Source organism: Stegostoma tigrinum, chromosome 13, assembly GCF_030684315.1.
Source record: "Stegostoma tigrinum isolate sSteTig4 chromosome 13, sSteTig4.hap1, whole genome shotgun sequence".
Lineage (NCBI taxonomy): Eukaryota > Metazoa > Chordata > Chondrichthyes > Orectolobiformes > Stegostomatidae > Stegostoma > Stegostoma tigrinum.
In genome coordinates this window covers 18,273,280-18,299,861 of record NC_081366.1, presented here as the reverse complement: position 1 = coordinate 18,299,861, position 26,582 = coordinate 18,273,280, and the positions used below count along the sequence as shown (strand labels likewise).

The window sequence follows — 26,582 nt, the reverse complement described above, 5'->3', positions numbered from 1 at the left end:
TATAGAGCTGGATGAACACAGCAGGCCAAGCAGCATCTTAGGAGCACAAAAGCAGATGTTTTGGGCCTAGACCCTTCATCAGCCCAAAACGTCAGCTTTCCTGCTTCTAAGATGCTGCTTGGCCTGCTGTGTTCTTCCAGCTCTACACCTTGTTAACGCAGATAATGGATGTTGGATAATTGGACTTTCAGAGGGCGTTTGCTACAGTAGCACATGGCAGGTTGATTAACAAATTAGAAATGTTTGGGATTGATGGATCCTTGTAGGCATTGGATTAGAAGTTGTCTAAACGTTAGAAAACAGAGGGTTAGGCATACAGAGACAATTCTTAGAATGGAGACGAGATGAAAGTAACATTCCCAAGGGACCATGTTTGACACATGCTTTTTTTTAATTTATATGAATGATTTGGAGCAGGCTGTTGACGGCTAAATGTCTAAGCCAGAGAGAATGGTGAACTGTGAGGATGATGCTGACTGACTTCAGAGGGTTGTTGATAAGTTGACCAAATGGGGCACCTGGCAAATGAACTTCAATGCAGAGAAGTGGGAAGTATGCATTCTGATAGAAGAAACAGAGACAGAAAAAGGCTCAATGGTACAACCTTGAAGGGAGCATTAGAACAAAGGGATGTTGGGGTCCCTTTGAAGGGTCCCCTTGAATTGTTTGAAGGTGGCCAGGCAGCTGTTCAGATGGCTAGGATCCTTGGGTTTATAACTCGAGTCATCGAGTATAAAGTAAGGTAGTAATGGTGCACATCAATGAATCATTGGTTAGGCCGCATCAATTCATAGAAATTGCAGAACAGAAATAAAACATTTGACCCACTGTGTTTGTACTGGTTTCTGAAAAAGCAACCCAGTGAGGCCCATTTTCCAACCCTATCTGATCACTTTCGAATACATATCTAGCTTTCTTTTAAACCTTGTATGGAATCTGCTTTCACCACCCTCCCAGGAATTCCAAATCTTAACAATCACTGAGTAAAGAAGTTTCTCCTCAGCTCACTCCTAGGTCTCTTGCTGACAATTTTGACATGTGACCCCAGTAGTTGACATAACAATGAGTATCAATAGAAAATCCTTCTTTACCCAATCAAAATTTTTCTTAATTTTGAACATCTCAGTAAGGTCACTTCTTAATCTTCTCTGTAATGGATATCAGTGGTCAGCCTATCCCCAGAAATGTAAACCGAGATGTAGGGGAAGGGAAGGGAAGAGTCAGAGAAGGAATCGTGACTGATAAAGTTTTTCAGCTCCAGCCAAGTGGGGGAAGCAGCACCGATGATGCCATCGATGAACAAGTCATTAGGAGGAACCCAAGTAAGATTGGAACAAGAAATGTTCTATGTACACCAGAAAGAGACGTGCATAACTAGGGCCCACGTAGGTATCCAAGACAAACCCTTTGATATAAAGAAAGTGAGAGATGTTAAAGGAGAAATTGTTCAAAATGAGGACGAACTCAGCCAGGTGGAGGAGGGTAGTGGTGGCTGGGGACAGTTCAGACAGTTTATCCAAGGAGACATGCAGAGCCCTAACAGCATCCTGATGGAGGATGGACATGTAAATGGATCACATGCCCATGCTGAATAGAAGGTACCTGGAGCACACAAGCTGGAAATTGTGAAACTGATGTAAAGCATCAGAAGGATTGTAAATGTAAGTGGGAAGGTTATGGACAAGGGGAGAAAAAAATCAAGTCAAGATAGGAAGAGATGAGCTCCGTGGGGCAGAAGAAGATAGAAACAATGGATTGACAGGCAGTCCTGTTTGTGGATTTTGGGGAGAAGGTAGAAATGAGTTGTGTGCAGTTTGGGCAACACAGAGCTTGGAGGCTGTGGTAGGGGAGATCACCAGGTTAAATGAGATTAGTGACTGCCATAGAAACAATAGCCTGATGTTCAAAATCCATTGAGGTGGAGGTGGAGAGGCATAAAACTAGAATCTTTGCTCTGTACAGAACATTGAGCTGGAAGAACACATCTCATTTCCGTGTGGGGACGCTGTAGTTTTTAGGTCTCAATATAAAGTTCAATAATTTTAGTGCCGGAATACCTCCTTCAATGTCTGTTACCCAACTCCCAGGTTCCTAGTCCTGTCAACACATAGACTACTTTCCTCATAGCCAACCCATTTTCAACCACCAATGATCCCTATTGTCAATTTTTGTTTCTTCCCTGGTCACCATTATCCATCCTTTTGTCTGCTCAACTGCTGTTGTCTCTCTCTAGGGTCCATCTCAGCCTATAGTTTACTCCTTTACCAATCCTCCCCCAACCATCTACCCCAACACCCACCCCTATCTACAGCATATATGCACCTTTTCCTGGCTACAATCAATTCTGATGAAGGGTCACTGGAACTGAAATGTTGACTCTGCCTTGTCTCCACAGATCCTGCCAGATTGCCTGAATTTCTCAAGCAATTTCTGTTTTTGTTTCACCTCTTGGAAGTCCTTTTACACAATACCAACAGTCTTGCCCTTATCAACCATTTTTGTTAACTTTTCAAAGAATTCCAGAAAGTTAGTAAGACAATTTTCCCTTTGAAACAATCCTCATTTTTCCATGTCACCATTAAGTCTAACCCAAATCACTGTTTCTAGAATTTGACCCACTACTGAAATTAAACTAATTGTTCTATACTGTTGGATCTACTGAAGCATTATTAATGAAGGTATAATATTTATAATCTCTAATCCTCCAGTACCACCCCTAAATTCTTGCCCATTGTACACATGTTCATTATTCTTATTCTGGAATGACCAATGGCATTTTCCCCCATTATCCTAAACTTTATAACACAATGCCAACGGTCGGGTTAATGTTCTCAGTCACGTGATCTATTTGGCCCACCTCATTCTCAAGAACCAGCTATATAAAGTGGTTAAACTAAAGAGGTTCGCACAATCTGTTATAACAAGGTGTAGAGCTGGATGAAGACACGGGGCCAAGCAGCATCAGAGGAGCAGGAAAGCTCAGGTTTTGGGCCTAGACCCTGGGTCTATCTGTTCACCTTATGTTGAATAAAACATCTGATCCTTAAACTTATTCAACATCCCAGCATCCACCGCACTCTGGTTCTGTGAATTCGAGAGATTGACGACCTTTTGAGGCATGTAATTCCCCCTCATCTCTGCCACTTGCCCTTTTAGCATCTTATACACCTCAATTAGATCTCCTCTCATTCTTTAAGCCCAGAGTACCAGTCTAAACTGTTCAATCCCTCCTCAAAAGACAAGTCTTTCATTGAACAATCAATGTTTGGGAGTGAGATAAAAACTGTGATGTAATTGAGCAGTCCAAGTAGTTTATCTAAATAGTAATGGATGCATAAGAAACAATAATGATTTAAACAGAAAGCATGTTCATTTATGTCACTCTTTATCATGCCACTATAAAAAATGTCAGTTTTTATAGTAAATGGACATCTTTCAAAGTGCAGTCAAGATATTCACAAACAGCTAGCACAAATGTAGGTCAAGCAGTCCCCTACTTAGTGCAAGAGAATAAATGAGCAGATAACATCTCTTTTCATGGTGTTTATTAAAAACTGTTGATGAAGATTTAGGAGAACGCTCTGTTCTTCTTCAAATAGTGCCATCTGGCTGTTTGTATGTCTTTGTGAAGGCAAGTAGACCTCAATATCACATAAAGCCACAAAGCTTTACAGTCTGGCCTCTTCTTCAAAAAATGGAGATTAAAGGTTTCAACAAGTTACCCAGTAGAAAACAGACACTTAAGAATGAACTATGAGACATTGTGTAATCAAGAAATACAAAGGATGGTCACAGATCATGAGTGTAAAATCTTACAACCTTGTCATAATATGATTTCTCTTATCAAAATATGAATCTCCTTTATAAATATTTTTCTAGCATATCCACAAACATTGCTCCCCCTGAGTAGCCTTGAGAAAATATAGCTTGCTGGGCTTAATGGTTAATTAATAGTCAATCGAGTTACATGCACTGTAATTGCATGCATTTCTTTTGATCAATATCCTGAAATTGGGCGTACTACTGAGTTCCTCTATCAACAGTACTCTGTGGCTGAGACTAAAATTAACTCAATGCACCTCAACTCACTAAACTTCAATGGCATCTCCATTTCCCTTGTGAATATAAACATTAAGACCAACAACAGCAACAATGCAATGGGAACAACATTATTCCCAAGTCCCACACCATCGTGACTTGGAAATCTATTGCATTCTTTGCTTGTCATTGTGTCAGATTCATGGAATTCCCTCCCTACAAACCACTGTGGGACAACTTTCACCATAACAACTACAGTACTGCAAATAGAAAGCTCTCCATCTCTTTATCAGGATAGCCAACTATGGATGGAAGTTAAATCTCATGAACAAATAGGTCAGTTGGCAGAGCAGCGGCTTCAATTTCCAAAACAGTGCTGACAAGTTGTTGAGTTTTTGTCCATTCCGCCTAAGTTCAGTCCACAAATAGAGTACCATGACAGAATTTGACTCCAGGCCTTCTGATTTACTCATTTTTGGGTCACAACTGCCTTGACCCATTTTATGTTGAAGGCACATTCTTTTCTACAGCATTGCCTCACAATTTGATCAGTGCAGTTTTCTCACATCTAAAATTTGTTGTGTTCTATATGAATGGTGGGAATGGTTGGTAAAACTTTTATTTTAAACTCATTCCTAAAAAGTGGTTTATGCTCAGTGCTCAAGATGTCTGATTGCCATTTCTGTAACAGAATGAGGAGAGAGAGGTCATTTGAATTATTTTATTTTATTAACCTGGTCCTGGTTATTTTGACCTGCTTCAGAAGTTTGTAAAGATGATGGTGGTCTGTGATTACTCTGACACTTGTTGTAAATTATTAAGCTATCTAGGTGTACTGTACGATTGCTGAAATCAACCACACTCTGGCTTTTTCAGCCTCTGCAAATGAATCTCTGAAAGTTTGCCAGGCTCGTTTCAAAGCCAATGGGCTTGACATTGCTCTAATATAAACCATCAGGGGTGACAAAGGCTGGGTTTTCTCTCAACCTTCGGTTGTGCAGTAATGCTAGTACCTTTTTAAAGGGCTGGTATTACTGAAGGAGCCCAAGTGGTCCACCTGAACTCTAAAATCTCCAAAGTTTGGAATTGGGAATGAACCTGTTCTGGTTACGTACCAGGAGCAGGTGTAGAGCTGTTCTGATCCATCTCACTTTGGGACGAGTGCAAAGGGGGAGCTTGCTGCTGTAGCTAGGCCTAGTTACATGTTGTCCAGCATGTGCTGCATTTCCTGCCTGACCTGGTCTGGCTAGTCAGGGCTCAGCTGAATTGGGGGGGGGTGTTGGGGGAGTTCTCCCACATATGCACCATGGAATGTTACTGATACCCACCCCAATTAATCCCTGTAGAATTCTTTAAATTTACTGAACTGGGTGACCATGCTATCCCATTGCTCTTTGACGACAGTGCAAACCAAACATTTAAGAGTAAGAATCTGGTGCCTGCTGGCCTGGCAACTGGGGTAGTCTCCAGTTCCTCCTTCTCAATTGACTTCTCCTGGCTGCTCTCAGATATATCCACTTTCTGGTAGACACTCATTGGTTGGCTGGGCCCTGTGTCTAATCTGTTCTACCTGCACTTTCACTTCTGTTGTGGTAGTCACACGCATGGTGGAACTTCAGAGTTACTAACTTGACCTGTTATATTCCTCTGACGAGGGTTCATTCCCATCCTGTCCCATTCTGTCATTCAGGTGCCTTGCTCCTGCTCCAGTGGCCTGCAACTCTTCAATTAGGTGAAGCTCCTCCCTTACTATATCGCAAGCTCCCTGCTCTCCTGCTAAAGTCAGAAGGAAAGTGCTGGCTAACCAAAACTGCTCATCCTTCACCAGAGGCATAGACTTCTTTCCCTTTAAGTTTTTCTGGTTCCAGAACTTGCTGCAGCCCTGTTCTCTCCCATACAGTCAGAGATACCCTTGTCTGTAGGTGTTCGGCAGGCTACGGCAGGTCTGCCTTGGAGCTCATCCACAGAATAAGACAGCTTGTTCACCAGCTCTGTGTCACTTTGGGGACCTCTTGGATCTTCCTCCCAATTCAGAAAACCTTGCAGTTAAATATTCCAGCAGGAGTCAGGACTCCAGGCAATAAATGCAGAAACAAGTCCTGGCTCAAGGTGTCCAAGGCCTGCCTGGACCATTTTACCATGGGCAGGCAATTAACACGTGGGATTGAGAGCCCCAGCAATTGCGCACAAAGGGTGGTCTTTGCCAGGCAGTGCATGTAAAAGAGCACTCTATTCCCCCCCAATCCAAACTTCAGCACCTACGACCTCTCTAGTCCCCACTTCAAATCCCCTTAAACTTCAGAGATGCTACTTTTTCTCACAAATTGGTTTCCTTTTCCCATGCAATGGCAGGACCTCCTGATGGGAGTAAAATAGAGGAAGAAAGTGATCTTTAATTGACCTCATCTTTGGTGAAAATAATCTCCCATGGGTGGATCACATGTCATCTTTACCCCCATTGGCTGCAGGAAGGTATCGAACATTCCCCGGGTACTACCCCACTTTCTAACCAGTTCCCAAAGGACATGGAAAGTTCTGGTTGAACATTGCCCTTCCCCAAACCTTCAATCTCCTTTAATAGTTTCAATTTCTATGAAACTATATGACAATTTTATCTTCCTATTCTGGGCAGATTAATTTTAATCTAAAACAAAGAATTGCGGATGCTGGAGATCTGAAACAAAGACAGAAATATTGGTGGAACTCAGCAGGTCTGGCAGCTTCTCTGGGGAGAAAGCACAGTTAACATTTCCAGTCCAGGGTGGCTCTTCATCAGAACTGGATTAATCTTAATTTTGTTTTTTTTTCCAGTCTTTGAGTTCTTTTCTTTTCCTGTTCTATTTGTACACTGAACATAAGAATATTGTCAACATTGTTCAATTCCAAAGCATTTCATTTAGACAACTCCTTTATGTAAATTCAAATCTTTTAATGCTATGATAGTTTCTCTAATTAATAATTCCACCCATTGCTCATGCTTCATCCTTCCTAAATATTATAATGCAAAGTTTAAGAAAGCTTGTTGGATTTTGATCAGTTATTACTTATACTATAGGATTTTCCATCTAATCAGTGCACCATAATTGTCTGGGCTTTTATATGAACAATAAATACCTGAATGAGATAATGAGGGGCCGATGAACCATTAGATTCAGTGTCACAAGAGAGGGGAGAAAACTTTCAATGGTTCGTAAGTAACCAAGATAAATTATAAGCCTGATTGTAGGCTTTCTCTTCCAAATACCTCGATTATGTTGAAGAACATTGTTTCACGTTCAGAATAGAGATATGGAACATTACCTACATACTTTTACCCTAACAGTAACCCTTGTGGCAAAGATCATCAGTGAACTTAATACATCATATATGCGATTTGTATCTAACAGTAAATCCCTGATCTAAACCAAACCACAATGGACAGTAGTGAGCAGTGAACAAAAACTTCTCCGAAGAAAGCAAAGAAGATTAAATTCAAGGTATGATTGTACTGAGGCAGCCATCGTTCTCCCAGCAGCAGGTCGAAAGGTGATATTGCCAGGGGGTCATGAACATCACCTGCCCACCCACTCAGCTGAGGATTGTGTGACAGAATGAGGAAGGAATAGAAAATAACATTCTGCAGCTGTGATAACATCTGAAGCATGCTGTAAGTGGACAGCACTGAAATTGGTAACCTACGCAGGAAAGGATCTAAAGGCTTTATGACTCCAACAGTTCTGTGATATTCTGTGCCACAGGCATGCATCATTTATGCAACTATTTCTGTTTAAGTCTTCATATTCCATTGAATTGACTGTAACTGGTCAGCCGTCTAGTGGGAATACAGAATGGTTGACAGTGGAGGGAAAATCGCCACTTAATGTGGTTTCAAACCATGTAACAACAATGAAGCATTGTGTAATTAAACTTGCAAACCAAGATTTCAGATTAAATTACAAACCTGACATTTCCCTCCCTTTCAGTTGTTCTTATTTACCATTTTTAAAAGAATTTTTTTTAAATTAACTATTTCATCTGTGGAATCGATGTTTGGAAGTTGTGGGAACCATTTATGACAGCTTAGCTAATGTTGAAGCAAACTCATAATATAAATTAGCCTATTTCTGGGTGTGCCACGTGAAGAGTAGCATAAGACAGCATTTTAGGAATTGATAAAAAAAAGTAATTCAGTGGCTATCATTTATAAAAGGCAGTGATGGAATATCCTTTTAAAGAAAGCACTGATTGACAGTAGGAAGTTCACCCATTTTGATTTTCAAATGGACACTAATTTTAGCAACCTGTACCCATACACAGACAAAGTGAAAATCACTGTGCTCTCAGAGGTCTGGTTTGCTCATTAGAGACAGACGACTGGTGGTGGTTTAATCTGAGAGTCATCACACCTTAGTTGAGGTTTAGAAGTTGGGAACTTCGAGGTAACCCCAACCAGTTACAGGAAGTGAACGTGTTTTGTTGGTATAGTTACATTGCAAACCAGCTGTCCAGCTAACTGAGCTAGCCAGTCCCAAATAAGAATCTACAAATCCGTAAGTAGGGATGAAATATGGAGATAAAAACAGTTATTTAAATAATGACAGCAACTGTACCTTTATGTCATGCTTACTTTGCTTTCCTAACCTGTCCACAGCCCATGGGTTGGGAAATGGGCTTGCAGCAGAATTTCTTCTGCTGCATCCAGGCAAAAGTTGCAAATAGATCATTTTTACCTCTGGATTCTCATGCATTTTCATGCAAAAACTTCTTCCATTTTTAAAAAACTTGTTCTAAAGGATGTGGAAGTTACTGGCAAATCTTACATTGGTTGCTCATCCCTAATTGCCCTGAGCTGGCTTCTCATATTGCAGCAGTCATGCTTATAGAATCCCCCCCAGTGCGGAAACAGGCCTTTCGGCCCTGACCCCCCAAAGAGCATCCCACACAGGGTTACCCACCACACCCTGTGGTAATGGGTTTACCAGCTAACACACCCTTGGACTGCGGGTAGAAACCAGTGCAGACACGGGGAGGACGGGCAAACTCCACACAGACTGTCGCCTGAGGCTGGAATTGAGCCCGGGCCCCTGGTGCGATCAGGCAGCAGCGCTAACCATTGAGCCACCAAGTAATTGCGAGTCCACCCCGTGTGCTATTAAGGGAGAGTTCCAGCATTTTATAACACACCAGAGATAGAATTGATTGCCATAAACACAGGCAAAAGAAATTACGGGTTAATATTCTAGGCTAAGGCTATTAGTCGGAGTTCGATTAGAGTTGGGCTGGTTTTTTTTGTAAAGTACAGCCTCTGGCGTAAAAGATTGTTCGCACGGTAACAACACATGGGCAAAAGTTAGGGCGGGTGGACGATCTGGGACGATGCCAATTTTATACCCTGAGAGATCCATCCAAGAGGCTGTGATGAAGTCAAGGGTTTTAACTCTGCTCACACTTTCTTCAACATTGTCATAATTTTCCTGTGTTCCCCATCCCCAGCTGGTTTAAAAGCAATTGCCGCAGGATCAGGACTCAACTGGGCGGCCGAATGGCCTATTCTCAGCCCAATTGGTCAACATGGGGTGTGGGAGGGGTCGAAGGGGTTAAATCTCGGCGCGCAGTCGGCCAAGGGCAGGATTAGATTTCTGTTTTACTTCTCTCTGCACTAACATGCTTTAAATTATTTTTTATATGGGGAAAGTATGCTGACAGGCAGTGAGGTAAGAGCGCACAGAGACTGCCTCTGGGCATCAACCACCTTTTTATTGCACTTCCAGCCTCTGAATCTGCGACCACTTTCATCCTCAGAAAAGTAACTCCACAGTCAAAGTGCGCAGGCTTTTTTTTCACTCCCGATCGTTTTGTGAGCAGAAAGCGCATTGGTGCTTATTATATACTTGTTATTAAAAAAAAAACAAAAAGGACGTTTTGTTGCCTGGACTACTATTCTCTTCGAAAAAAAAACTGGGAAGTTTATTCCTCGACTTCTTAAAGAGTTTTTTTTCTGCTCAAGCAACTTTTTTTTAGTTGAAAGAGGAAATAAAGCAAAAGAAAAAGAAAATGCACTTTTGCTGCAGCAAGTTGCTTCACCGGAGCTGTCAGAAATCTAGGCGAGTTTGGAGTCTGTCAGGACTGTTCGTGTTTCTGTCCTTCGTGCACGTCCTACTGTTGGGACCCAACACTGCCTACGAGTCCAACCAGGATTACTATGACCACTATCAAGAGGAGGAAGAAAATGAGGTAAAGGTGAAGCCTATTACATTTTAATATTCCATCCTTCCAGTTTGCTGGAATTGTAGTTTGTATCTTCCTTGGATTTGAGCCCATTCACCCGTTTACTGAGGAGGCAGAATAACATTGCTCGTGGCACCGAAGGAATTAGTTTTGCAACAGGGCAGGGTTTTAAGTAACTGCGGTTCAGAATCGATTTGGTTACCAGATACACGGTGATTGCGGGGTGTTTGGCTGTTCTGCAACTCTGTCGCCCACCTGTTTGCTGTGGGGTCCGACTGTCACAAAAGTCCGACACAGTAATTAGCTGAGCAACATTCTCCGTCCTGCGTTGGGTACAGAATCGTTTAGCACAGAGAGAAACCTTTCAGCCCATTGTCCACTCTTTAGTAAACTCATTCTATTCGTCCCATTCCCTCTAATCTTCTCCTGTGAGTCCTGCAAATTTTTCGTCTGGAAATGTATACACAATTCCCATGATCTGAAATGAAATCCCCAATTGGGGCCGGAAAGGCAGGAATCGCTAACCATTCTCTGAGTACCCTCTTGACGAGTAATCAAAGAGAAAACTGGCACCAGTTGGCAGATACCTGATTGTGTGGTGGCTGAATGACAGACTGCAGACTTAAAATTCAGAACGATGATTAGGCCAGGCTACAGTTGTCATCGAATAAGCATTGTGTCATTGGTTTGTATGCGTATTTTTGGCTGGCTCACTTCTAAAATTTTCATAAATATACAGTAGTTCAAGACAGAGCCCATTGCTCAAGTTCCATAAATTTGTCAGTAATTTCCTTTTACTCCTGGTACTATAATTGAACATAGGAGACCTAAAACAACCCTTCATGGACACATTTATTTCAATATGTGTGGATTTTAATGTCCAAATAAAATGCTCAGCAGAATTTTCATGTTACATTCTTGTTCTCCGTTTGTGTTTGATGCTTGGGACCTCTGGTTTACAAATACAGCAATAACAACTTGTGTTTGTATTGTACTTCTAATATTGTCAAATATTCAAAGTTTGTTCAGAAGAAGTTTAGAATGACACATTGATGTTATTAATAAGGATTTCTGTCAGTGTTACCCAGTTCACAGTCTATAATTTTAATTTTCTTTAAATTTCCTAAGGGTGACCATATGGACTGCTTTCTTCTTTCTGAGATTGTTATCAGTATCTGTAGTTTGGCCCAGGTGTCAAGGTGCAAACAATAAGCTATTAAATAAAATTTAAATCCTTTAGGATTAATGTGCAACTTTAGGTTGGAGAGGGAATTGGTTGCATTCTCATGGAAGGATGTTATTAATGGTAGTGACACTTGGGGTTGATTTGGAGGGATTACGTAAACAAGAATTAGTGTTAGAGCATTAACTCTTCACAATCTGTACTAACGATTGGGAAAAAGGCTTTGGAGGAAATGTACGTAAGTTGATGAATCATATAAAGATTTGTGTGGGTGTGGTGTGTTAGGACCTGCTGTGTGAAAAATAAATTACAACCAGATCAAGATCAGGAAATCAGCCTGTGTTTCTCAGATGTAATTTAACATAGCTAAATGTAGGGTTTTGCATGTGAATTTGGCTAATGGTAAGAATCTGTACACAATGCAGGACTATGATTTTTAAGACAAAAGTATAGAGAAAGATCCAAGTTTCCATAAACTGTTAAAGGTCTATAGCCAGTGCTATGAAGTTACAGCAAAAGCTTGAGTGTTAAGACAATACCTAACAAGATGTTGTCCTAGTGTCAAAATTTAATTCGGCCGCAGTGACAGTTCTGTGATTAGTTTTGTTCCCCTCACTTGTCAAGTGTTAAAGTTAATCCGATGAAAAGCTATTGACCTAAAATGTTAGCTCGGCTCTGTCTGTGGTGGCTGACAGATTTATGGAATATTTTCAGCATTTTCCATCTCTAATGTAAGTAATAGAGAGGCCCGAGTGAAGGTACGGAAGAGACTGATGCATTATTTAAAACTAGTTATCAGAATGTATTTAAAAAGTCATGTATTTTTATGGTTGGAAGGTATAGGCATCAAGTAAATTTGTATTGAAGATATTAAAGTATTGAAGAGATTAAGTGCAATCACTATAGGTAGACTGAATTTTTTTTAAAAAAGGAGGAATCAAGACACAAGGGGAAAAGTTATGTAAACCCAAAATTAGGTTTTTGTTTTCACAAGGTTCATTGATCATTGTTGTAAGTTTTCAGGTTATCAATGAATGCAGATTTATTTTAAGCATTTAAAAGGGAGTTGTGTAAGTCCCTACAGTAGTATACACAGCCGTTCACAGAAGTCGATGAGATAGCGAGTGTTTTCCAATCATTGTGGTGTCAAAGTCCAAATTTCCAGCTTGTTAGACCCTAAACTGGACAACTTGTTTTCTCTGTTAACACGGCGTGAAGCTCGATGAACACAGCAGGCCAAGCAACATCAGAGGAGCAGGAAAGTTTGATATTTCGGGTCAAGACCCTTCTTCAAAATTTCTGAAGAAGGGTCTCGACCCAAAAGGTCAAACTTTCCTGCTCCTCTGATGCTGCTGGCCTGCTGTGTTCATCCAGCTTCACTCCGTGGTATCTCAGATTCTCCAGCATTGGCAGTTCCTACTATTACTGTAATAACTTTTTTTTTTCTGTGTCTTATCTCTCATAAGAAATAATGTATCTCCTTACTGGACACTAAGATTGTCCTTGACAGTATGGTGCAAGCTCATGGACCAAAGACCAAATTTTCCTGTCAAGCATTTTTGGGCAGTTGCAAGTACTTATCACGGTCTGTAATTGTGTCTATTTAGTACTTCATGTATAAAGCTGAGTTGTGGAATCTGAATCTGGGTATGCAATACTCAGTTCATGTAAGTTTCAATTTACTTTTGAGAGGCAATGGCAAGATTTTTCCCTGAACTGGAGTACATGTGCTGGCAGAGTTCATTGACATTGGAAGTTTGTCAACATGCTTTGAACAGGAAATAATGCAAAACATTCAGAGGACAGCGGCAAATATTTGCACATTTATAAAGAGAAAATTCTAAAATTATAAAATACATTCAGATCCAACTAGATGTTTCCAACTTAATTTAACAACTTGTCATTCAAATGACCCGTCATATGTCTTAAATGCAGAGTTAGTCATTTATCTTTACAGAATCAACAATTCAATTTTTCAGAGTGGTCTGTAAAATTCTCACTGAGGGGTTTTGTGTTAAATAATTTGTAGAATGTTGATATTTGGAGTTGGTAAGTGTTCTTGTTTTATATATTATGAGAGAGAATGGGTGATACAGGAGAATCTTTGGTAATTATTCTTTTCTGTTTCTGCTGTTCCACATTTAATTTGTTCTTGCAGTTTTCTTCACTTTTTGCTCTGTTTCCGTCTCAATGAATATTTATTCTTCACATAACCTTTTAAAACTCCCTTTTTGTTTCATACTTTCCCATATTACAATAATAACTGTACAATAGTACTTTGTTGATGGTAAAACAATGTGAGATGTATTGAGGTCATAAGTGTGCTTTATTAATGGAGTTCATTTTATTTTTGAGTATTTTTCTATTTCTGAAAGTGTTTGTGTGTTGCTGATCATTGTTATAATTGCATTTCCAGCTTGGAAGAGACTATTTGGGTATTACAGTATCTCTTTATGAACATGCTTCAAAACATTAAGGTTTTAAAATATTCTACATGTGGAGTGTGACTGACTGTAAAATGTTTCTTGTCCATTTATATACAATTGTGTGCCTTCTTGATGTGTGCATATTCAACAGTTGCCTCTTTGTGTCAGTTAATTTTATATATAAAATTGCTTTTTTTGCCTATTTATGAGCTGAGTGTAGTAGATAATGTAGCTGATAATGTAAAGAAAAAAAATCAGGATTTTTCGGTATAGTGGAGAGACTGGTGCATTTCATACATAGTTTCATGTACTTTTTTCTCCTCCATGGAAAGCCTTTCACAACCTCACAATGTCAAAAAGCATTTCACAGCTAATTAAGTTCTTTTGATGAATACTTACTGATGTAGGAAATGTGACAGCCAATTTGAGTGCAACAAGGTTCTACAAACAGCAGCATGATGATGACCAGATGTTCTTAGTTTTCAAATGTGCTGTTGGTTGAGGAATAACTTTGGCTAGACGCTGGGGCCAACTCCTCAGTTCCTGTTTAAACTTTGTCATGGATCTTTTATGTTCATGCAAGAGGACGGTTTGATTTAACGGCCCATTTGAAAGATGGTGTGGGTATTGTTACACTGGAGTCTCAGTCTAAATTTTGTGCTCAGATATTTGAATCCTTAAGCTTTCGGCTCAGAGGTGCTAGTGGCCGTGGGTGACTTATCAGTTCCATCCACACTTTGCTTAAAATCTTTTGCAAAAGTTTTAATAACACCTGTATATGGGGCACATGTGTAATTGACATTTAGTTTCTTCTATGCCACCACACATCAACTGTGAAACCAGATGCCAAAGTTATGCACTCAAAATTAATACCTCATTACCCAGGAATGCTACTACTAAAGGAAAGACTGCTGACTGGTGGTGCGACTAAAAAGTCGAAAGATAAAAAATATTCAAGGTAACAAGGCAAATTAGAGAAAGATACAAGCATAGCAGCAATGGAAATGTATGTGGTAATGCATATTACAAGAAATATCTTTAAGCATGCGCATCTTGACTATGTTGTTCTAAGATTCAATAAAGTGTTAGATATAACACTTTTTTTTCCTGGCCTCTGGTCTCACACAGGCAATAAGACAAATATCAGAAACTCACCATGTGGGGAACATGCATGAATGCAGACACAAATGGGTATTTTGTAAACCTGGAAATATCATTACTAAAAAATTTTAAATTTGTCTTGCATCCAACCCTTTACTACATGTCGAAGCTGTCATATTAAATTGTACTTTGTTGCATGGGCATGTAATTATAATTATCTTAATCAGTCTCTTTTAAATCAGTTCGAATCAATGAAAAAATAACTTAATGTGGGTACAAAATACATTGACTTATACTTTGGAATGCGAAAAGGGATCATTATCAGAAGTCCGATCGTTATTTTCATTTTGATCCAATTATATCCTCAGTAGCAGTGAATATGTATATAACAAAATATCCTGTTCACTCGCTTTGATTTTGTTTTGGTTTTGATTTTCTACTCTATGCTTTCTAAATTAGTAAAGTTTGAATATTTTCTCATTTTTGCATGTCCATTTGCATTAAGTGTAATTTTAGTAAGGAATAAAGTTCTCCATTTTTTTGCTTTAGCCCTATCTGAAAAAAATGACAATTGTCATGGATAAACCCTTGTGTTCTCTCAGGTTAATACATTTTGTAGCGTGCCCACAAATAAACTAGGAAGCTGTCTGTAACTTAATTCACCTGATAGTTTTATCATATCCTACTCTTTGGAAAGCCACAGAATTATATTTCACCAGGTTTTCACTAATGAGAAGTGGAAGTGGATGTAACTTAAGATATTTTTACAGTGATTGTGAAGCTTAGCCAGTACCTTTGTACAATTGGAAATAAGTTCACAGTCTCTTCAAGTGTCAAGTCCTTAACATATATTTCAACAAAGGCTCCAGAGAGACTCAGAAATTTAAACAGGAAAGTCATTCCATGAATGCAAATGTTATTTAACTGCTTATGTCCAGTGACACAATGAAAACAGTTGTACTCAATCTTCAGCAGAATGATTTATTTTGAACACTGATTCCTTATGTTTCTCCTGATTAGTGCAACCCCACTAAATAATTTGCCATAATAATTTCCTAAGTTGCTCATTAGTTTCTAAGATTGCTTCTGTGCTTTCTGACACGAAATGTATAAAATGGTAATCCATGCGATTTTTGTTTAAATTTGGAAATTATTGTGTCCTCTTACAAATGTTTTGTGCGTTTAAATTTCTTTCTTTGTTGCCTTATCAGATCCATTAACCCAATTTTTTTAAATAAAGATGGTAGTGAGAAGAATTAGATTCAATTCTTAAGATGATATTATACAGCAAGAGTTATACAAGGCATATTTCTTTTATATTTGTTTTACATTCAAAAGATTATTAATGCCCTAGACTCCTCAAAAGTTCTAGTGTGCATTTTTATTAATCTCATTTCCTAGTACCTTGATCCTAAATCAGAAGCTTGTGGATTTGAACCTACATCTTGGTGTGAGACACTGTTAGATGTATGTGGTCACCTATTCTATAAAATCTTCTTACGTTGCTTGGCATCAAGTTCTGCTTGATTAGCTCCAGTGGAGCTCCTTCTAAAGCAAAGGTGCTATGTAAATGCAAGCTATTGTCATTCCTGCTGTCTAACTACCTGATATTCCTCTGTTGTTGTTGTCCAACATTGCTAGAGTGGTTGTCTTTCAGATGAAGTGGACCAAATCTCGAGTCAGGGGGAATCTGGAAAATGACAAATGTAAATTTAAGAAACAAAGGAGGCAGAAGATAAACTGTGGTCTAGTTAGCCTGACCTTGGTCATTGCTAACATTTTAGAATCCATTAGTAAGGATGAGATTTGTGGAATACTTGGAAGTACATGGTGAAATGTGGCTGAGTCAGCACAGCTTCGCCAATGGCAGGTTGTGCCTGACAAATTTGTTAGAATTTTTGAGGAAGAAATGAGCAAGTCAGACAAAGGAGACCCAGTGAGCGTGATCAATTTGGACTTCTAGAAGACCTTTAACAAGGTGCTGCACAGAAGGCTGCTAAATAAGATGATTCAGTGGTGTTAGGGGCAAAGTACTGGCATGGATTGAGGATTGGCAGACTGACAGAAAGCTGAGAATAGGTAAAAATGTTCTTTTTCAGGATGTAACCAGTGCCTAGTGGAGTTCTGCAGGGATCTACGCCATGACCATAACTATTTACATTACACATTAACAATCTGGATGAAGGAACTGAGTGCATTGTTACTAAATTTGCAGATTACACAAAGACAACTTGTGGGACAGGTAGTGATGAGAAGGTGAGGAGGTTGCAAAGGGATTTGAACAGGCTATGAGAGTGGCAAAGAAGTAGCAAATGGAATACAAAATGGGAAAGTGTGAGCTTGTGGACTTTGGTAGGAAGAATAGAGGCATAGACTATTTTCTGAATGGAAAAGGCTTCAAATTCCTAGTTCTGAATTCTCTTAGGGTTAATACATAGGTTCAGTTGGTGATTAGGAAGACACATGCAATGTTATCATTCATTTTAAGACTGTATAAGGCTCTGGTCAGACCGCATGTGGAATATTACGAGCAGTTTTGGGCCCCATATATAAGGAAGAATGTACTGGTATTAGAGCGGTTAGGGAAATTTCACAAGAACAATCCAGGGAAGCAGAGCTTGTCATATGGGGAATGGTTGAGGACTTTGGGTGTGTACTTGATGGAGTTTAGAAAGACGAGGGGGGATCTTATTGAAACGTATAGAATACTGTGAGCCATGGATAATGTAGATCTGGAGATGTTTCCACAAGCCAGAGAGACTAGGACCTGAGAACACAGCCTCAGAGTGAAGGGGCGTTCCGTCAGAACCGAGATGAGGAGGAATTTCTCCAGCCAGAGGGTGGTGATTCTGTGGAAATCAACGTTGCAGAGACCTATGGAGGCCAGTTGTTTAGTGTATTTAAATCAGAGATATGTTCTTGATTAGTAAGGGGATCAAGCATTACTGGAAGAAGGCAGGGGTTGAAAAACATATCAGCCATGATTGAACTGTGGAGCAGACTCGATGGGCCAAATAGCCTAATTCTGCTTCCATATTAAAAGGCCTTATATGCCTATCCTTGAGGACATTAAAGATCTTATGGCACTTTTTAAATAGAGACCAATAGCTTTTTAGGCATTCCAGCTGGCATTCCTCCCTCAATCAGACTACCAAAAAGCAGTTTATTCGGTTGTCTTACTTTTGAATGCATTGAAGGGGTCGCAGAGCATTACTACTCAGGAATAGGAGAAAGTCTGCGAGGATTCAGATCTTCAATGTCAAGTTGTCACACATAGATTTTTCAATAAATATTTCTCATGATGAGAGGTTGCAATATTTTTTTTTATCGACAAAGTGTTAGGGACAACAAATATGACATGCCCACCGCTGAGATACTTTGACCTATTGTTCACCAATTAGCCAGGCAGAGCTCAGGTCAATTTCTCAAACCTCTGCACTGGCCTCCTAGATTGCTGGAAGCAGCCCCAATCAAAGGCCAGCAGCTTCTGGATCCTAAAGACCATCAACTGAAACCATCTCTGTTAGGGACCCAAAGGTGCGGTAAGTAATTTTCTTCTTCTTGTGAGGTCGGGTCATGGGGAGGTAGGGTTGAGGGTGGAGTGTGGGGTGATTGGAGGTATGAGCCGAGTTGTGGTTTTCACAGTCCACTCTTTGTCTCCCGCCCTCGCCTCTGATAGCAGCAAGTTTGTGCAATCGGAGCCCCCATTACACCCCAACCAACAGGCAGGTGATACTGGTTTCCCAGTCAGGATACTAACCCCTTCTGACAACTACCAGGAAGCTGGGGATGAGAAAGGGACAGTTACCTCTCCAGGGCCAAATTTCCCAGTTACTTCCCCCTCTCACACCTCCAGGGGGGAGAAAATTCTACCCATGGAGTGACACAAAATACTTGCATTGACTAGTCTATTCCTTACTTTGATTGTTATGCCTGTCTAATGTTATAGTTGTTATTTAATAGTCATTACCCTTTATTTCCTGTTATGTATTAAGTTGCTGTTAAGTTTCATTCTGTATCCCACATGCCTCATTGATTGCTTTCTCCAGGGGCAGATATGTAACACCCCTCAATTCTATTACTTCTCAGAATATTCTGGATTTTTTTCCCTTTATTCAAAAGGTGAGCATTAATTACAACATTACACATTCAACCTAAGGCAGAATCTCTGGTTTTGGGAATCATAAATATTTGATTTATTTTTATTCATTCATGGGATGAGGGCATCACTGGCCAGGCAGCATTTATTGCCCATCCCTGATTGCCTAGAGAGTAGTTCAGAGACAGCCACATTGGTGTGGGTCTTGAGTCACATGTTGGCGAGACCAAGTAAAAATGGCAGTTTCCTTCTGTAAAGGGCATTAGTGAACCAGATGGATTTTTCCTCAACAATCAATTCTTGATCATCGTTAGATTTTTTAAGTCGAGATTTCTTCTTATTGAATTCAAATTCCACCATCTACTGTGGTGGTATTCGAATCGAGGTCCCCAAAACATTATCTGGGTCTCTGGATTAACAGTCCAACAATTAACCACCAGGCCATCACCTCTCCTCCAGATCAATCTGCTAGATGTAGAACCCATACTGTATGTACTTTCAAATGAACCTGAATTGTTTGCTTTAGTGCTCTAATGTCAAGTTAACCAGCCCATCATTCCTTGGAATATACTCTTGACCTTTCTCTTTAAACTAAATTGGAATAACTTTAGCTACTATCCAATCTTGAAGTACTATCTCTGATTTAACAAGCTGCAAAAGATTTTCAGCCAAATATATTTTTCCTCTCGTACTCTGAAGTATTTTTGGATACATTTTACTTGGCTCATATGCCTTATTGATATTCCAGCACGCTAACTTTGAGTGACCATTTCATTACTGCCTTCCATTTCCTGCACGAAATCAAAGCATCTGGTTTCTTTCAATTACCAGAAAGAGCACCAGTCATTTTCTACAGAGAAAACTACGGAGAAGAAAATCATAAAATTCTTAACTTATTATTTCCTTCTCTTACACCTTTAACGTTCCACCTGTAGTAAAATGGCACCACAATTCTATTGTTTCAAATGTTCCTTCATTTATTTTGTCTTTATCTTTCTGTCATTTCAAACTACCTCATTTATTTCTTATTTATTATTAATTTCTCATTTATTTTGGTTCACTTTTGAAACTTTTTTCCTTTGATTTGTTTTGAAATGTGTTAATTTTAATTGCTTAACATCATTTTATATCTATTTTCATCTAACAATTGGAAACTGGCCTCCTCATATAAATTATCATTTCTATTCATTTTATTTAAATATTCTTGACATACCTTGTATTTTCTCTCATGGGCTTAAGGTTTTTTTTATATTGTTTGATATTTTAAAAATGTAGATCAAATAGCCAGAAATTTCCTGGTTTCATTTACCTTTTTATTAAGTATGTTTTTAAAACTAAAAACAGAAGAATGCAGAGAAATAAAAACAGGTGGTTCATTCAATCAAGCCCATTACTTCTGAAAAATACTTTTGCTTATAGTGATCACGAATTGTGACTTTGGTTGCCTGGATCCTAAGCTCTTGAATTCTCTTTCTAAACCTCCTTGCCCCTCTACTTCACGCTGTATTTCCATTTAAATCTCTTAAACCCTAGCTGTTTGACTATGCTTCTGGTCACACATGGGCTCAGTGGCAATTTTTTCTTAATAATAGTCTGCTGAAGAGCCTTAGATGTTTCACTTTGTTAAAAATGATATATGAATGTGTATTGTTGTGGCTGTCACCTGCCTGTCCAGCATCCTGTGCTCTGATTTTTTTTCTTTGAGATCAATAGATCAAGAACATCTTTTTTTTAAGAAAAAAAATCAAAATTTCAGTTATTACTAAAACATTGAGGATTCCATATTTAAAACATGAAGTTTTGCTTTACAAGATTCAAACAAAGTAAACACTAAGAAAAATACCTATACTGTAATATCCAGAATTGCCACAACTTGAACATTAGAGGAAAATTGCAATTGGTTATAAACTTTCAGTTACATATTAAATAGCAGTTATAAAATAAGCCCAACCTTACAGATTGATTTGGCAGTCCACATCATGTCTATGTCACCAGGTTCAGTCTCAAGATACTTTAAAACTGTTTTTCTCTCAGAACGATTCGCCACTCCTCCTGTTATACAGCCTGAATTCCAACTGACAGCTGTGTTATGAAACTTGCCAGGCTGCAGAATAGATTTACAAGGATGTTGCCAGGACTGGGGGGTTTAAGTTATAAGGAGAGGCTGAGTAGACTGGGGCTTTTTTCTCAGGAGCTGTGGAAGTTATTGGGGTGATGTTACAGAGGTTTATAAAATTATGAGGGGCATGGATCAGTTGAATAGCCAAAGTCCTTTTCCTAGGTTGGGGGAGCCGAAGCTGGAGGGAATAGGTTTAAGGTGCAAGGGAAATGTTTAAAAAGGACCCCAAGGCTAATTGCTAGCAAACACGACTGGGGTAGATTGGGATGTCTGTTTGGCACAAACAATTTGGACTGAAGGATCTGTTTCAATGCTGTGATTCTATGACCCCATAAGTCATAAACCTTCTTCTCAGAATTGTTTTTAATTGAACCGTCATCTATAAAGTATTCCAGATGCAGCTCCAGGAATTATTTTGACAGCCTGGGCTCAAGGTAGGCCTGTCACCTGGGTCAGAAAATCAATACCTTATCCAGAGATTTGAATCCATAAACTGGGCTAACAAAACATTTGCAGTACTGAGGGAATGCTGCATTTTTGGAGTTCCTGCCTTTTCTGGTGAAATATTACACCAATTCCTCATCAGTTCTCTGAGGTGAATGCAAAACATCATGTGACACTACTTGAAGTTATAGTCAGAGCGGGGAGAATTTCTGCTGATGTTGCTTGAAAATATTGCGAGGTGATCACCAAGAATAGATTTTGTTTGTTTAACTCATTGACATTTCAAACCCTGAACGTGTGCAAATAACCTGTTGCATTTTCCCTTTGGACAAATATTTACACTTCAAAAGAACGTCATTGCGGGAAGCTCTTTCACCTATTAGTAGCCACTGCATTTGAGCCTGTGTCCCTGTATATTGTTATGGGTGTTGGTTAGCTCAGTTGACTGGCGAGATGGTTGGTTTGTGATTCAAAGTAAGGCCAACAGCATGAGTCCTGTTGCTGTACTGGCTAAGCTTATCATGGAGGTCCTGTTTTGCCAAACCCTCCCCTCATCTGAGGCACAGTGACCTTCGGGAGTAATTCACTATCAGTTGCCTCTTTCTAATAAGAGAGCAGTCCTATGGAAGGCATTGTGGATCAGTGGTTAGCATCACTGTCTCACAGCGCCAGGACTCGGGTTTGAAACCAGCCTCAGGTGGCTGTCTCTGTGGAGTTTCCTCCCGTCTCTGTGTGGGTTTTGGCTGGGTGTTCTAGTTTTCTCCCACAGTCCAAAGATGTGAAAGTTAAGTGGTAAGTGTGGGACCATGTGATTAGGGTACGGTTCTGAGTCTTGTTGGGATGCTGTCTAGAGGGTCGGTGCAGAATTGCTTGGCCAAATGGGATTCTACGATTCTTTACCTATATTTTGATAATTACATTAAAAATGACTTGAAATGTTCAATGAATAGTCAATAAGCACACTCAGAAGGTTGAATAATAACAATTTTTAATTAAATCAATTTCAAAAGGTCATACTGCCCCAACTAAAACGTCAGCTGTCGTTCTTTTAAGGGAAAGCACTTGCATAAGCTCCAAGCAGTTTTTGTTTCTCTGGTCTCCCAATTCCACAGCCTCATTAACATCATGTCATCTATTTCAACTTGTTTAATTTTAATTATGTATGCTGAAATCAACCTGTGATTGCTAATCGTAGCCTTTGTGTGAGTACAGAAGATTATTCCACTATAATATTTTGAATAATATGAATTGTGTAAGGTTCAGAAAATATGCCTGGAAATCATGATTGGTCTGTGATCTGGAGGCTTTTCCATTAATTGGTACCTTTAGTACCCGATTTCTAAGTTAATTTTCAATCCAAATATTTCTTCAAAAATTTTATTTGTAAGTCTGACATGTAAAATGTCATCAAATATCTTTAGAAAACTACGTTCAAGGTACAATGCTTGAGCAGTAATTTTATTTGTCTGTTCTAACCATTTGGATAAAATAGTGTTTGAGACTGATGGCTCACTCTTCAGTGATTCGATTTTTCTTTAACATGTTGAAATTATTTTGTATGTCCTTGTTTGCTAAGATCTGCCTGCACTGCTTGCAAAACAAGGCTTTTCACTGTACTTAGCTACATGTAACTATAATAAATCAAAAGATATACAAAAAAAGTACAGGTAAGTATTCTTGTTATTCCTGTTAGGCTAAGCTATCTGTAATTCCCTACGTCATGTCTGGCTGTGTTTTTGAACATAGGGATATTATTTGCCATCTTCTAGTCTGTAAGAATGGAGCTTCTTGAATATCAAGCGTACAACCATTTTCTTTTAAATGTCTTGGAACTCAACCAATCTAGCCCAACTACTTCATATAGAAACTACTGAAGTTGCTTCAAGATCCATACTTTGCTAACACTGATACATTACAGATTCCCAGACTTCATGGCTTTATGCTGGGTCTTAAGGATCTTTATCCTAGGTACACCACGGTAACTCACCCAGGCTCTTTTTGACAGCACCTTCCAAACCAGCAATCTCTACCGTGTAGAAGGACAAGAGTGGCAACTTCATGTTAAAACCAGAACTTCAAATCTCAGTTCAGTTCAAGGCTTCCTTTGACAGCAGCAATCATAATACGACTGAATTTTACATTCAGTTTGATGGAGTGTAGGGTGGGTCTGAGACTACTTTTTTAAAAATTTCAATGAGGGCAATTATGAGGACATAAATTCATAAGAAATAGGAATGGGACTAGGCCATTTGACCCCTCATATCTGCGCCCCCATTCAATAGGATCATGCCTGATCTGACATTCCTTGCACCATGTTCCTACCCTTTTCCAGAATCCTTGATTTCCACCCCCCCCTCCCCACCTTGACAAAGAACTATCTATAACAGCCTTAAATATACTTAGGGACTCTGCCCCCATGGCTATCTATGGCAAGGAGTTCCAAAGACTCTCAATCCTCTGAGGGAAGGAATTCCTCGTCATCTCAGTCTTAGATTGGTCTCCCTTAATTCTGCGATTATGCCCTGTCATCCAGGACTCTCCCATGAGCGGAAACATCCTCTCAGCATTTACCCTGTCAAGCCATTTGAGAATCCTCTTTGCTTCAATGAGATAACCTCTCATTCTTCTAGACTCCAGTAAGTAGAGTCCAACCTATTTAGCCTTTGCTCATAGGACAATCCTTCCATACTAAGGATCAACGTAGCAAACCTTTTCTGAATTGCCTCCAATGAAATAATATCTTTGCTTAAATAAGAGGACCAAAACTGCTCACAGTACTCCAGATATGGTCTCACTAGCACTTTGTACAATTGCAGTAAAACTTCTGTATGCATACTTCAAGTATAGGCGTGAAATCATTTTCCAAACATGAACGTAGAGCTGGTAAATTGAATTGGCAAATGTGTTAACAGATAGGACAAGATTAAGGTAGAGTGGCAAATACCTAAGAGGATATTTTAGATTACACAGAAGAGATACAACCCAATGAGTTAGAAAAATTCTAAGGAATGGATCCACCATCTGTGGTTAGATCGAAACTTTAATGAAAGCTGGAATCAAATTTGATAGAGAAAGCATATAATAGTGCAAAGTCAGGTGGCAGCTAAGAAATTTGGACAGAATGTATATTTAAAAAGTGACATTTTTAGGAAGGAAAAGTTAAATTATGAGGGAAAGCTAGCAGGAAATTTAAAGATTGACACTAAGAGATTATTTAAGTATTTTAAAAAGAAAATAATTTACAAAGTTCCTACAGAATGTGAGTGTGGGGAATTGATAATAGAAATTTTAAAAATGAGAAGAGTTAAACATGTATTTTACATCAATCTTCACTATAAACGAAATGGGTCACAATCCCAGAGCAGCTTTTAATCAGAAAATAAAAAAGATGGAAGAATGTGGGAAATTTTAATCACCTAAGAAGTGGTACTGTGTAAATTGTTGGAGGTATGGGCTGACAGCTGCCTGGGCCCTGTTGGATATAATGGTAACGTCTGAAAAGAGGTGGGTCGTGAGGTGGTTGATACATTGGCTTCAATTATCTAAAACTCCCTTGATTCGGGACATGTCCCATTAAATTGTAAAATGGCAACTTTAATTCCTTTTATTCAAAGAGAGGGAGACAGAAAGCAGGAAAATATGGTCCAGTTAGCTTGGCATTTGCCATCAGGAAAATATTAAAATCAATTGTGAAAGAAGAAATAGAAAGATACATGGTAAAGTTTGAGGGAATCGGGATGATTTTGTGTGGTGAGTTCTCCTAATCTTTTGCACGACTTGGAAGAAGTAACATGTGCTACAGGGTAAACTAGTGGCTGTATTGCACTTATGATTTCCAGAAGGAGTTCGTAAAAGTCTCAAGGATTATGGTGGAAAGTAAAAGGTTGTGGTACAGTGGGTAATATATTGACATGGCTGGAAAGTTTGCAGAAGACAGAGTAGGCATCAATAAGTTTTTTCAGATTGGCAGGATGTAACGATTGATGTGCAACAGGAATCAATGCTGGGACTACAACTGTTTACAATTTATTTAAGTGACTTGGATGAAGAGATGGAAGGTATGGTTGTCACATTTGCTGATGTAACAAAGATAGTTGGGAAAGTAAATTGTGAAGGGGACATAAGGAGCCCAGAAAAAGATAGCGATAGTTTAAGGGACTGGGCAAAGATCTGGCAGAAGCAATGCACAGTGGGGGAAATGTGAAACTTCTCTTTTAACAGGAGAAATGTAAAAGAAGAATAGTAACAAAATGACGACAAATTGTGGAACTCTGAAATGTAAAGTAGTCAGTATCTGAGTGTATGAATCAGAAATAGGTTAATTTATAGGTACAGCAAGTAATTGAAAAAGGTAATAGAATAAAGGCAAAATACTGCAGATCCTCGAAATCTGAAACAAGCACAGAAAATGATAGAGAAACTCAAGGTCTGGCAGCATCTGTGGAAAGAGAAATAGAGTTTTATATTTTGAGCTTTTCTGAAGTAGTCATATGAGACTTGAGGTCTTGCTTTTTTTTTCTCTCCAGAAGTAATGGAATTTCTGTTCATGGTGAGGAGAATTGAATACAAAAAAAGAGGATTAAGCTTTAGTTATACAGGGCATTAGTGAGACCATGTCTGAAATACTGCATAGAATATTGATTATCTTATTTAAGGAAGGATGCAAATGCATTGGAAGCAGTTTATAAAACCAGAAAACATGGGAATAAAAGTAGGCAAGTCAGCCTATGAGACTGCTTCACCCTCCATAAGGTCATGATTGATCTGATAAATCTCAATTTCAACTTCCTGCCTTTGCTCCGCAATCATTCATTCCTTTACTGCTTAAAATTTTGTCCATCTCAGCCTTGAATATACTTAATGACCTAGCATTTAGAGCCCTCTGAAGTAAAGAATTCCACAGATTCACTACTCCTTATGAGAAAAACTTCCTCTTTATCTCTGTATTAAAGGGGGGAACCCATC

At 39.2% G+C, this 26,582-nt stretch overlaps 1 protein-coding gene across 4 annotated transcripts in view; it reads left to right on the top strand.

Annotated features, from left to right (window-relative positions):
* Positions 1-9,799: 9,799 nt before the first annotated feature.
* LOC125458114 (vascular endothelial growth factor C-like) overlaps positions 9,800-26,582 on the top strand; it is a 77,612-nt gene continuing 60,829 nt past the window's right edge. For 3 of the 4 annotated variants that reach the window (XR_009446607.1, XM_048543016.2, XM_048543015.2), the window contains exon 1: positions 9,800-10,251. Coding sequence is in view for 2 of the 4 variants with exons in the window: in XM_048543016.2 (XP_048398973.1) it covers positions 10,072-10,251 (180 nt within the window). In the remaining 2 variants the exon portion in view is untranslated. Of the gene's footprint in view, positions 10,252-13,408; positions 13,478-26,582 lie in introns of those variants that run through there. The other variant, XM_059650600.1, reaches the window with a different exon arrangement.